Source organism: Eublepharis macularius, chromosome 10 (assembly GCF_028583425.1).
Source record: "Eublepharis macularius isolate TG4126 chromosome 10, MPM_Emac_v1.0, whole genome shotgun sequence".
In the NCBI taxonomy this organism is placed as follows: Eukaryota; Metazoa; Chordata; class Lepidosauria; order Squamata; family Eublepharidae; genus Eublepharis; species Eublepharis macularius.
Window position 1 is genome coordinate 13,383,497 of NC_072799.1, and position 13,048 is coordinate 13,396,544.

The 13,048-nt window shown below is 45.5% G+C and overlaps 1 protein-coding gene across 1 annotated transcript in view; it reads left to right on the forward strand.

Annotated features, from left to right (window-relative positions):
- FRAS1 (Fraser extracellular matrix complex subunit 1) overlaps positions 1-13,048 on the forward strand; it is a 217,964-nt gene that overhangs the window by 102,912 nt on the left and 102,004 nt on the right. Inside the window, exons 21-23 of the mRNA XM_054990228.1 lie at positions 1,972-2,242; positions 3,165-3,249; positions 7,909-8,235. Of these exons, the coding sequence (XP_054846203.1) occupies positions 1,972-2,242; positions 3,165-3,249; positions 7,909-8,235 (683 nt within the window). The remainder of the gene's footprint in view (positions 1-1,971; positions 2,243-3,164; positions 3,250-7,908; positions 8,236-13,048) is intronic.

A 13,048-nucleotide genomic window follows, 5' to 3' on the forward strand; every position in this document is an offset into this window, starting at 1 on the left:
TCCTGCTTAGCTTCCCAGATCTGACGAGATCCAGGTTGCCTGGGCTATCCAGGTCAGGAACTAGTGTTTATATAGTTAAGTATATAATTTTGCTCTTGTGTCTGTCCTGTGTGTTTTCCTGAAACACCACTGTTGGAAAGACGATGCTAGACTAGCAGCACAATCCTCGGCAAAGTTATTCCAGTCTAAGCCCATTGATTTCAGTGGTCTTAGACTGGAGGAATTCTGTTTTGGATTGCACTGTAGGTCTGATCTAGCAAGACTCGTTGCATGGAGCCCAAGTGTGACTCAGATTGGGCCTTCAAATACCCGGGCCCCTGTGCCTTACAATTTGTGCCATGTCGTCAGCTGCAGTACAAAAGGCAGAGGGGATCTGCAGCTTCTACTCGCCAGCAATTGCTTGGGCAACACATGGCAGCCGAGGCCAGTCAGGATGCCTCCAGCTCTATAAAGCCCTGGCCTGCAGGCTAGTCTGGCCAATTGTGAGAGGACTAGGGAGGCATGGTGTCCCCACTCAGTGGTAGACCTTCCGCTCCCCATCAGTTTTGGGTGCCACCAATCCGTTGGGCAGTGGTGGTAAAATTCTGTGGGGAATGGAAGGGCAATTGATGTCAAGTTGACATTGTGACATCATTTCTGGCATTGTGACATCATTTCTGGCACGAACAGAGTTCACATTCCCGCAATGGGGGTAGGAAATACCCACCCATGTTGCTGTCCACAGCCCCTTTGTCAGTTGCCAGGCACTGACTGGCAACCCTAGGCATGACCCAGAAGCAATATCATCATACTGGGCAACACTCTTGCATTTGCTGAAAATTCTGTAGTTAAACCATAGAGTTTTGGGCAAATACTAGAGCTTCACTGCAACCCTGGTATTCGGCAAGTGCTAGAGTGTCACTACAACCCTGGCAACATTGTGACATCATTGGCGGGACCCACCACAAAGAAAATCTCCTGCTAGTACCTCAGACTTGAGTTTCCTTTCTTTAATAAGATCTTCCCCTGCCCCCAGCACGTCATCAAGTTTTCTTCTAGAAATGGAAGTGAACTAGGAAAAGCACCTGAGATGCAGCTGTCAGCTAATAGATCCAGAGGAGTTAGCCGTGTTAGTCTGTAGTAGCAAAATCAAAAAGAGTCCAGTAACACCTTTAAGACTAACCAATTTTATTGTAGCATAAGCTTTCGAGAATCAAGTTCTCTTCGTCAGATGCATGGTACAGAAACTGGTCAAATATAGAAAAGGAGGGGGGAGGAGGGGAGGGGAGAGAAGATGCAGTTTAGGGGGGGAGAGGGAGGGTGCAACCAAAACATTCCTTTGCTAGTAAATGTAAACATCTCCTTTTGGTGTGGGGGTCAGTTGGGTGAGGCTTCAAAGGAGTTTGCTGTGTTAGTTTGCAACAGTAAAACAGCTAGACCATCCAATCATCGAAGGCTTATACTACATAGGAATTGGATGGTCTAGCTGTTTTACTGCTGCAAACTAACACAGCAAACTCCTTTGAAGCCTCACCCAAGCCAACTGACCGCCACACCAAAAGGAGATGTTTACATTTACTAGCAAAGGAATGCTTTGGTTGCACCCTCCCTCTCCCCCCCTAACTGCATCTTCTCTCCCCTCCCCTCCTCCCCCCTCCTCTTCTATATTTGACTGGTTTCTGTACCATGCATCTGACGAAGAGAACTTGATTCTCGAAAGCTTATGCTACAATAAAATTGGTTAGTCTTAAAGGTGCTACTGGACTCTTTTTGATTTTGCTGTCAGCTAAGCAGCTCAAAGAACAATCCTATGTAATAAAAGCTTTTAAAGCCTAGTGCAGATTTCACCATCTTTTGCTAGGTCTTCTAGGGGATGCACATACTACTCGGCCACAGCCAGTGATCTTCCCGTAGCTGATGAGCTTCTTGTTGGAGACACCTGACTGCTGCATCATCACATTAATTGGGCTTTGTTTCTTTGCTTTGTTTTAGCTATTACTCATGCTCCTAGGCTCAGTGCAAATGGTTCACTCCAGGTGGGGATCGGCAGGGTGAAGCCGCTCGACTTTTCGTTCGTGGAGATTCAGGGCTTTGATGGGCAGAGAGAAGAGCTGCAGTTCCGTGTGGCTAGCTCTCCCACCAATGGGCGTTTGCTGGCCGTAGCAACTGGGCAAGAGACAGAGCTGACGCGGGGCGACCATTTCACCTGGGAGGATGTGAAGGAGCAGCGGGTTCTCCTGGTGCATGATAAGGAGAAATCCAGGTGATTCTGTGTTTCTTTATATTTTCTCTGTGAATACAAGAGTATTTTCAGACAGGACAGAATTGGGCCAAATCTTTACAATCTCCCTGGACACCTATGAAGCAAATAATCGATTTAACCCCACCCAGGGAAGTTGACCCACTTTTTTTCTGAAGTCACGAAAAGAAGCCCAGAAGGATTAGACTATAAAGTTTGGAGTCTGCACCAGCATGTTAAGGGTTTAAATCTGCTTTATTTGAACTGCAGTCCACAAAGCCTAAAACAGTGGGGCTCCCAGGCAGAGCCTGGCAACCAACAGGAGGAATCGGGGTAGAGAAATGAGGCGGGGGGGGGGAGTAATGTTGGCTATGTTGTGATGTCGCTTCCAGGTAAAATCAGGTTTTACCCGGAAGTGATGTCATGATGTAGCCAACATCTTTTAAAAAAAAAATTTCTGTGGGCAAATGAGGCTGCCAGCAGGAGGCATCCCCCCCGTATGGAGAGCCCTCACAGTCTCAGAGTTACTGTTGACCATGTCATCAGGGCTCTACCTGGATGGCACTTCTGCAGTCAACTCCAGAAATGCAGAAAGAAATACCCGATGCAGTATTCCCTATTCTCAGAATCTCAACTTTCATCATTTTATTAAAAATTTTTATTTTCTAGCTCTGAAGTTTTGAGAATGTGCACGCAAAAGCCTGGTGAAAGGCTCTGTAATGAGGATATGATGGTGCCGTTGTTAGATACGATAAGGTTCATTTCCCTCCCTGGCCCATTTTCATCTCTGATCAAACAGTTCTGGCAGGCTTTTGAAGCAATAGAGATACGTGCCGTTGCTGTGTGCATTTCTGCTGTATTCAGTGGGTGGACGTGTACCTGTAGTCCAGTTGTTTGTTGTCTGACATCCATTTATATAATCTTCTTTTGGGGGATTTTGATGCAGGAGCGGTCACTTTTCCTTGACAGTCGGCCTTCAGCAGTACTTCTCTGAACCTGAAGTGTTCAACATTCAAGCCCTTTCCACACAGGTAATGGTGAAGACAGCGATCCATTTTATATATTCTCCCAAATTTGAATGGAAAAATGTGTATTTTTTACTTGTATTAAGTCCCAACATTATGATCATGCCATAAAGCTGCCTGTCACCAGTTAACTTTCCCCTAAGCATACCTTTCTAGGCAATTATTTCCCTCTTTCTCATTTAACATAGCTGGTAAGTCCTTTTCTTGAGTGACACGGGGCCAGATTAATGACAATGTAGAGAAGTACTTGTGCAGAATAGACCTCTCCCTTTCCCTGATTTCCCCCTCTGGTCAGCTTTCATTTCCCCTCCCCTCCCTACAAGATTGTGTGTTCTGTAAACCTGTTATATTATTGGCAGATTACCTGTTATATTGCCCTGACCTGGATAGCCCAGGTGAGCCTGATCTTGTCAGATCTCAGAAGCTAAGCAGGGTCGGCAGAGGCAGGCAATGGCAAACCACCTCTTACCATGAAAACCCCTCCAGCGGTCACCATAAGTCAGCTATGGCTTGAGGGTACTCTCTACCACCACACTTGTTATATTGGCAAAAGCCAACTCTGAACTATGAGTATTTCACATCTGGATAATTTCAGTGTAATTTTTTAAAAAATAAACCATATTTAAAAAATAAACAGGGCCAGTGCGTCCATTGAGGCGGTGCCGGCAGCCGCCTCAAGCACTGACCGCAGGTGGGGGCGCGCACTGCGGGGCTGGTGGCAGCAGTGCTGGCGGCTGAATGGGAGGGTTGGGAAGCCGCTCCTGTGTGCCACCCAAGCCGCCTGCTGCACCTGACCCACAGATGCCCAGCCAGGAGCACGTGCTGGCGGCAGCAGCGGGGGGCAACTGAGCAGGCAGCCTCCCAGCCCTCCCACTCAGTTGTCCCGTGCTGCTGCTGCCACCACCAGCACACAGCTGCGGGCCAGCCAAGTGCAGCAGGTGGCTGGGGCGGTGCGGGGCAACTGAGCGGGAAGGTGGGAGGCCACCCGCGCACCATCCCAGCTGCCTGCCTTGCCAATGGGGTGGCCGGCTCACAGCGGATGCCATGCGCAGTGATGTCATCATGCAGTTCGGGTGTGCGCGCACGCGCTTTGCACACGTTCATGTGGGGGCAGCAACACCCCTGAAGCTGCCCCCAGGTGCAGGTATCTGGCCTCAGGCACCAGAAAACTTGGCACTGGCCCTGCCTATGGAATGGGGTTGCATCACTCTTTGCTCCCTCAGTCTAGCAGCTAGCCCAATTATTTCTTCCCTTCTGGACTCCGCACTATTTTTCATTTTTCCAGCTCCCATTTCATACTTCTAAACTAAGCCTTGCTCTTCAGGAGATAAGTGCATAGTTTGTAGCCAATTCTTAGCAATCACCACAACACGAGTCCTTTGTGATATGTTATTTCTGGTATACCCAGAGAATTACATCCCTGGTGTTTAAAAGGAGTCCTTGAACTGCTGACTTTCGCTGCTGAGCTGAAAAGGACAATTCATCAAACTTTGTGAGGAGTAGCTCAGGAAGAAGTGTTTGCTTTGAACTTTCCCTGTTTGGGAGCCCCCTCGCTTTCCAGCTCAGAGCTGCTGTTGGGGGGAAGAGACTAGCATGGACAAAGTTTCAGGGGCTGGATTCATGCTGGGTCTGTGATGGTGGCCCAGTAATGTGATTTAGTTTAGTAAATATAGAGCTGGGCTGCTGGAGGGACTTTGGATTGGGTCTCTGCAGCCCTGCTCAACCTTAGTTTATTCAAAAGGAAAGATGCAACTGATAAAACTCTCAAGCTGAAATGCTGGCCGCTAGACTATTGGTTTTCTGCCTATTATTTTAATAGGTTGTTATGGATAGAGGGTGTGGGGCCTGGAGATCTCCCAGAATTACAACTGATCTCCAGATTTCAAAAATCTGTTCCCCTGGGGAAACTTGCTGCTTTATACAGTTGCCAGGCTATGGGTGGGGATATGGGGGCGGTGGTTCAACAGTGGCTGCAGCATCACATCACTTCTGGTAAAAAACCAGAAGTGACATACAGTAGCTGTAGGAATGACTGGAAACTCTATGGTTTTACCATAGAATTTCCAGCAATTCCTAGAGCTACTTCACGTCACTTCCAAGATTTTCAAGGTATAAGCTTTCAAGAGTCAAAGCTCCCTTCTTCAGATACCAAATGTGCTACTGAACTCGAATCTTGCTAGTGCAGACCAGCACGGCTACCCAACTGAAACTTACGTCACTTCTATTTTTTTTTTTACTGGAAGTGATGTGACATTACAAAATGCTGCAGGATTTCAAAATTTTCTCCCACCACCAGTCTGAGCAGAGATGGGCAATGGGAACAGGGGGGGGGATGGATCCCCAACACCCACTGGGGAAATGGGACCCTTACTGCTCTGGAGAGTGGACTCTATGACATTATATCCCACCTCCCCTGGCTCCATCCTCATTCTCAAATCTCCAGGAATTTCCCAACCTGGAGTTGGCAACCCTAAGGGTGCTCTTTCTACATGAGAAATTCATGTTCATTGAAGAAGCTTTCAGCGGGAAGGTGGCGGTTTCGAAATACCCGTGAGATCCGCTTCCAGCAGTATGTCTCCGTTGCTTGCTGCAGTGTTTAGAACACTCTCTTTGCTTGCTGGTCTGACCAACCCTGACTGCACTGTGCGTACCCATGGGCCTTGTAGAATGGTGGGTTGAATTGAAAATTGCACTGCGGCTTTTTAAGACCCCTTTGAAAGGTCTGTAGTATAATCAAGACCTGCTTCTGTTGCCAGTGTTGGGGCCCAAAACAGATGGTTGTTGAGAGTTCTGTGTATGGAGACACAAAGTGTTTATGTTCTTTCAGGTAGCCAGAGACATGGAAGAGGGGAAGGGGGTTTAATAGTGCAAAGATGCTCTTTGCCTGTTGGAGTAAATCCACAACCAACTATATACCACCGTGCCCGACTAACTATATACAATATTGCAGTAATTATTTAGAGTCTTCAAAATCAATTTTCAAAGAGCTTTTAAATATCGTTCAAAAATACAAATGGCAATATCACACTCTTCTATACATACATATGTTGATTTCATTCAAATATTCAACTGTGTCATTCATATGTAGTCAACAATATTTCCTATATCCAAGCATTATTTCCTATTGCACAAGCCACTAAGAAATTTCAATATACTAAACTCAAGAAGTGTAACTGCTGACGGGATCGCCAGCAAGAGGTGTCCGTTCCGGATTCCCCTTTCTCAAAGCAGTTACTCAAATACCAATTTGATAGATGATAATTCTCAAAAATTAAATACACCAAGTCAAAAGGCTTCTTACGTGCAAAGTGCAAAGCAAAAGTCCGCTTAGTGGCACCTTAGAGATCAACAAGATTTTCAGGGTAGAAGCTTTTGTGAGTCAGAGCTTGCTTCATCAGATCTACAGGATTTGAGTCCAGTGGCACCTTGATCAACAAGATTTTCAGAGTATAAGTTTACGTGAGTCAGGGCTCCCTTCTTCAGATACATGACAAGCCTGACTCTCGAAAGCTTACACTCTGAAAATCTTGTTGGTCTCTAAGGTGCCACTGGACTCAAATCCTACTGTTATACTGCAGACTAACATGACTACCTACTTGAAACTCACCGCATTCTGTCACTTCCATATTTTTTCTTCTCCTAACCCACCTATGTTACCAGTAATAGGGGTAGGCGTAGGGTTCAGCTGTGCTCACCTGCGCACCCATGTAAAATTGTCCTCCTTCAAATAAAATCTAGCTCATAAAGAAGAAAGGCTTGGTTTTTGCTATGCTAGTTTTCTATTTTCAGGTTGTGTTTTGATTACACCGGTCTGGTGAAGTGGTTAAGAGCACGGGATTCTAATCTGTAGAACTGGTTTTGATTCCCCACTCCTCCACTTGAAACCAGCTGGGTGACTTTGGGTCAATCACAACTTCTAGGAGCTCTCTCAGCCCCACCCACCTCACAGGGTGTTTTGTTGTGGGGATAATAATGACATACTTTGTAAACCGCTAAGAATGGGTGTTAAGTTGTCCTGAAGGGAGGTATATAAATCAAATGTTGTTGTTATGTTAATGTATGGGAATTTTCAGAAATGTAATTGTGAAGTCTGAAATGGTACAGACTATTTTATGGTGTCTACTGCCTTATTCTGTTGCATCTGTTAACTAGGTCTCAAGACTAGGGATGTGTGATTTGGGATTCCAATTTGAAAAAAAAAACCCTGAATCGGGCCCGATTTGGAAAGTTTTGGGATTCCCAAATCAGGCCCAGCATTGCTGGCCTGATTCGGAAATACCGAATCAAAGCTTTCCGAAGCAATTCGGATCACAGCCCGCAGCACTTTTGCAAACAGCCAGAAAAGTGCTGTTTGCTTTCAAACTTCCTCATGGGAGAAGGAGGAGGATTCCTTCCTGGCTTGATTTGTTCCTGGCATCCGTTGGCTCTTCATACCATTGAGGACTGCTCTGTCTGCCTCTGTTTTCCAGCACATAAGGGCTGCAGTCTGAACGAACTCAATTCCTCTTACTCTCCCACAGCTATAAGAAATTATACAGAATTAGCAAGCACGTTCCTAAATTACGGTTTTGATTTACTTTTTAAAAAAAAATATGGAAATGAACTGGAGAATATACACAGCCCTATCAATAACCGAAGAACTAAAGTCTCTTTTTGATATTCAAGGCCCCCCGTGTGCTAAAGAACGAAGCCCTCATTCTTGGCAGAGGGGAAGTCGGAGCCATAACCAACCTTTTGCTTGACATTTGGGACAACGACAATCCCCAGGACGTGACGGTGACAGTTTTGGACCCTCCACGTCACGGGCAGCTAGTCAGGTCTCCCGGGAATGCATTGTCTGCAACAAGCGTGTTCAAGCTTGATGACCTTGCAGGAGGACTTGTGCATTATGCCCATGATGGATCAAGGAGTTCGGAAGACATGGCTGTTCTACAAGCAAGTGATGGGTGCTGGTCCCAGAACATACTCTTCCATATCGAGACTACTCCAAAAGTAAGTTGGTGGGTGTTTAATTATTTTCAGTACTGCTTTACATTAGAACATTATGTTGGAAAGGCTGGGGAAATAATAGTTTTATCACTACTGAGCAGGGAATTGAGGAGCTGGAGAAAGGACCCTTCCCATCCATCGGTATTGCTAAGCAGTGTTTGTGGTAGGAAGGGATTAAGGTCACATAGAACCCGTTCTGTGATTAGAAGTAAAGAAGTTGGATCTTGTAAACATTGTGATCTCATGGCTGGGCAAAAAGAAAGAAAAGGTGGGAGGAAACCCCCTACATCACACAGCGTGCACAGATGGTATGTGTTTGTAACAACTTGTCCATTGGACTTTGTGGTTTGCAAGCAAGAAACTCAAGGTGTGGCTCAGCTTTCATTTTCTGCCAGATACTGAAGTTGAGAGGAGTGGCACATGCATGGCTTGTTCTCATTCCCAATATATTTGTTAAGCACTAAAATAGTACTGAGGGGTCCTCCTTTATCTCGGGCCTGCCACAACACAGAAAAACCAATGCAATAGCTAATACGCTAAGAATAGACGCCTTGGGACCTTAATCAAACTCACACGTAGCAGAACAGTTTGTTTCTAAACAACCCAGGAAACCCTCACAAAGCATAATCGTTGGGTACCTCTGTTGCCCGAATACATCCTAACTAGTGTGTGTGTGTGTGTGTGTGTGTGTGTGTGTGTGTGTGTGTGTGTGTGTGTGTGTGTGTGTTATGTGCCGTCAAGTCGTTTCCAACCTATGGCGACCCTATGAATGAAAGACCTCCAAAACGTTCTATCTCAGATCCTGCAAACTGGAGGACATGGTTTCTTTTATTGAGTCAAGCCACCTCGTTTTAGGTCTTCCTCTTTTCCTGCTGCCTTCCACTTTTCCCAGCATTATTGACTTTTCCAGAGAATCTTGCCCTCTCATGATGTGACCAAAGTTCGATAGCTTTAGTCTTGTCATTTTAGCTTCTAAGGAGAATTCCGGCTTGATTTGATCTAGTACCCACTTATTTGTCTTTTTGGCCATCCATGGTATCTGTAAAACTCTCCTCCAGCACCACATTTCAAATGACTCAATTTTCTTCCTGTCAGCTTTCTTTACCGTCCAACTTTCACATACATGGCAATGGGGAATACCATAGTTTGGATTATCTTGATCTTGGTTCCCAGAGAGACATCTTTATCTTTAAGGATCTTATCTTGCTCCCTCACAGCTGCTCTTCCAAGTCTCAATCTTCTTCTGATTTCTTCATTGCAGTCTCCTTGTTGGTTGATGATTGAGTCAAGGAATAGAAATCCTAACTAGTTTTTGGAGGAAAATCACCAATGTTCAGAGAAATAAAGCTATGAAATTCTCAGCACTGAATTTACTTTACTTGCTTTGTGAGGGTTTCCTGGGTGAAAATGGTATCCACCCTATCCCAGGACCTTCCAGTGCTCCTGATGGTGCGTCATGGCACTGAATGTGACAAGATGTCATCTGGGCATGCCCTACGAGACAACAAACTGTCTTGATTCCATTAATGCTTGATTCCATTAAGTTGCTGAAAACCTTTCTTCTTTTTCCGTTGAGCATGCAGATTTCGTAAGAAACCGTGATGAAGGTGAACGGCTGAATATAATTTGCTTTATTAGCCAATTTCACACTCCCTTGCCTCATTATTTTCTGAACCCCACTGTACAACTGTTAGCAAGGAAAGCCGGTGGTGTGAGAGACATGGAAAAGCCCAGGAGGATTTTGTGTGAAATAGGGCTGGCAGATACCCAGGCACTGCCTTCTCCTAATTATCACCTTTCCTCAATAGCCTCAGGAGATAAACCAGGTGCCAGGTTTATTTCTGGAGAAGTGGTGTCTAGACATACATAAAAGCAGATTTCTTTCTTCTTCTTCTTGGTGCTTATCCAAAAACTGTTACGGATACTGGTATGGCTCTTGCCGCGGGGTTTTTTCTTAAACCCATACTCCTAATCTGAGTACATGAGGTTTATTGGAATGAAGGGTTGAAAACTTTCAGAGTGGTATGTCCTGATTTGAAAAGACGTTTGTAGAAGTTTGACACTATTAGCTCAAAAATAAATAAGATTTTTTTAAAGATTTATAAACAGCCAAGCAATAACAAAAGTGTCAGTAGAGCTGAGAGTAATCCATGTCAGATGTATTCTGCCAGTTTGTTGCATGAGTTTTCAGGCAGGCCATGTTTTAAAGTTCCCCCCACCCCAAGATCTTTATGAACAACAGGCAGGGGTATGGATACTAAGCCTTCCTTTGTATTTCAGTGTGCTTCACACATTGCATGGAGAATCAGGTGCTCTTCAGCACACTGAAGGACATTTATCTTGCATAAGTGGAAGCGCTGAAGGAACAGTTTCATAACAGAGGACTGCCTCAGCAACGGAAGCAAGGCTTGGGCTCCAAACTGGGGCTTTTGAGTTTTGCTTTGAGCAATTCTAGCCCCACTGAACAAGTGCTGAATGCTTTTACTTTTAAGAGGCAGGGCTTTTTTTCAGCAGGAACATGGTGGAATGGAGTTCCAGCACCTCTTATAAATGGTCACATAGCCGGTGGCCCCACCCCCTGATCTCCAGACAGAGGGGAGTTTAGATTGCCCTCTGTGCCGCCAAGCGTCATTGTGTGGTCTTGAGTTCCCCCGCTGAGTTCCACCACCTCTTTTCCCAGAAAAAAAGTCCTATTAAGAGGAATGAAAGATTCCCCCTCACCACAGACACACATACTAAAGGGATAAAGGAGCAAAATTCTTCGGAGCCAGTGTGGTGTACAGGTTAAATTGTTGGAAGCGGGTCTCAGAGACCTCACTTCAAACCCCCATTCTGCCACGGAAGCTCTCTGCGTGACCTTGGACCAGCTGCTTTCTGTCAGGCTAACCTACCTCACAGGCTAACCTACCTTCCCAATTTGATGTATTTCTTTGTGATTGAGTTGCTTGGCCCTCTACCTTGACAAGGCTGATCTGGCTACCTGGATCTATGCCATGGTAACATTGAGATTAGACTACTGTAATGCACTCTAGATAGGTCTTCCCTTGAAGACATCTTGGAGACTCCAGTTGGTGCAGAATGCTGCAGCTTGATTATTATCAAGGGCTAGGTGGAGCATGCATGTCATCACTCCCATTCTGTAGTCAGTCCTTTGGCTACACATCAGTTACTGGGCTCAATGCAAGAAATTGGCTATCACATACAAAGTTCTTCATGGCCTTGGTCCCTCATATCTATGGGACCACCTCGCTCCTTATACTCCACCATTGTAGCTTCGCTCATCTAAACAGGACCTTCTCTGGTGCCACTTTGCACGTGGGCAAGATCAACAAATGCCCGCCTATACGCCTTCTGTGCAGTGGCTCCCTCTTTATGAAATGACCTGCTGAAGAGGTCAAGAAAGCTCCCACTCTCCTAGCTTTCTGCAAATGACGCAAAACTAAACTATTCAGGAAGGCTTTCTTACACAATAATAGGGCTATGCTGTAAGGAGACGGTTTGATAAAGAGGTAGGGACTGTATACTGCTTTGTACTGCGTGTTGCTGTGAGTATGTTCCTATTCCTGGCCGTTTCCAGACGGCTTACCTGCCTCCGGAACGTCGCGCCATGTTGCGGGGAAAACGCGAAATATCGCGTTTTCTCGCGCGAGTTTTGCGCGACGTCGTGTCACACGACGTCGCGCAAAACTCGCGCGAGAAAATGCGATATTTCGCGTTTTCCCCGCAACATGGCGCGACGTTCCGGAGGCAGGTAAGCCGTCTGGAAACGGCCCCTGTGTTGTTTAATATGTCATGTTAAATTGCTTATGTTTCATTTCAGCATTAAATTGCTTACGGTTCATTTCAGCGTTGTTTCAGCTCTGTATCGGATTTCTCCTTGTTTTCAAATCTCTGCTATCCTTACTTATTGCATTGTTTATTGATTGTCTCGGCCGTTGATCTCATTGACTTCCATTGTGTAATCCACCTTGATTCTCAGTGAGAAAGCTAGACTATGAATAACGTAAATAAATAAAAATAAATTGGACGGAGGAGCGTTCTGTCCTGTGAGCCTCCCCATGCCATCTGAAATGCCCCAGCACAGACACAGGTTTGCCATCACAGTGAAAAATAAAGCCTCTGTATTTACCCGGAGGATCCGCCTGAACTCCCACTTCCCCGCTCCACCAAGGATCACCCATGGCTGAAGGCTCTTCTCCGCTTGCAAAATTTGCTCTGAACTTTTCTTGTACTGCTTTCTAAAGCAATGTATGCTAGTAAACAAACCGTAACAGTTTCCTTTACAGCAAATCTGGTTAAATAGCTGCAGGTCAGACACATTCAAAGTTTTATTAGCTGAATGGGCAGTGGTTGGAGCAGCCTGTGCCAATGCCTGAGGCAGTAGAATGGAGGTGACTCTGACTCCTAAAGGTGGGGTTGCCAACTCTGCTTTGGGAAATTCCTGGAGATTTTGGGGTGGAGCCTAGAGAGGGAGGGGTTTGGGAAGGGGAGGGGCCTCAGTGGGGTATAATGCAGGGCATTCTCCAAAGCATCCATTTTCTCCAGGGGAACTAATCTCTGTTGTCTAAGATCAGTTGTAATTTCGAGAGATCTCTAGGCCCCATCTGAAATTTGGCCACCCAAACTTTTTCGGGTAAACAGGGCAAGTTGTAGTGGATATTAAGAAGACGGAATGTCATGGAACTGGAATACTGACCCTTTTTAAAAATACTTCTGTTTAGAAATAGTCTCTTGATTCTTGATGTAATTTTGAATCCAAATTTTGGTAAGACTGAAAACAGGATCATGTCTTTCTTGTTTTTCACTTGCGATCATA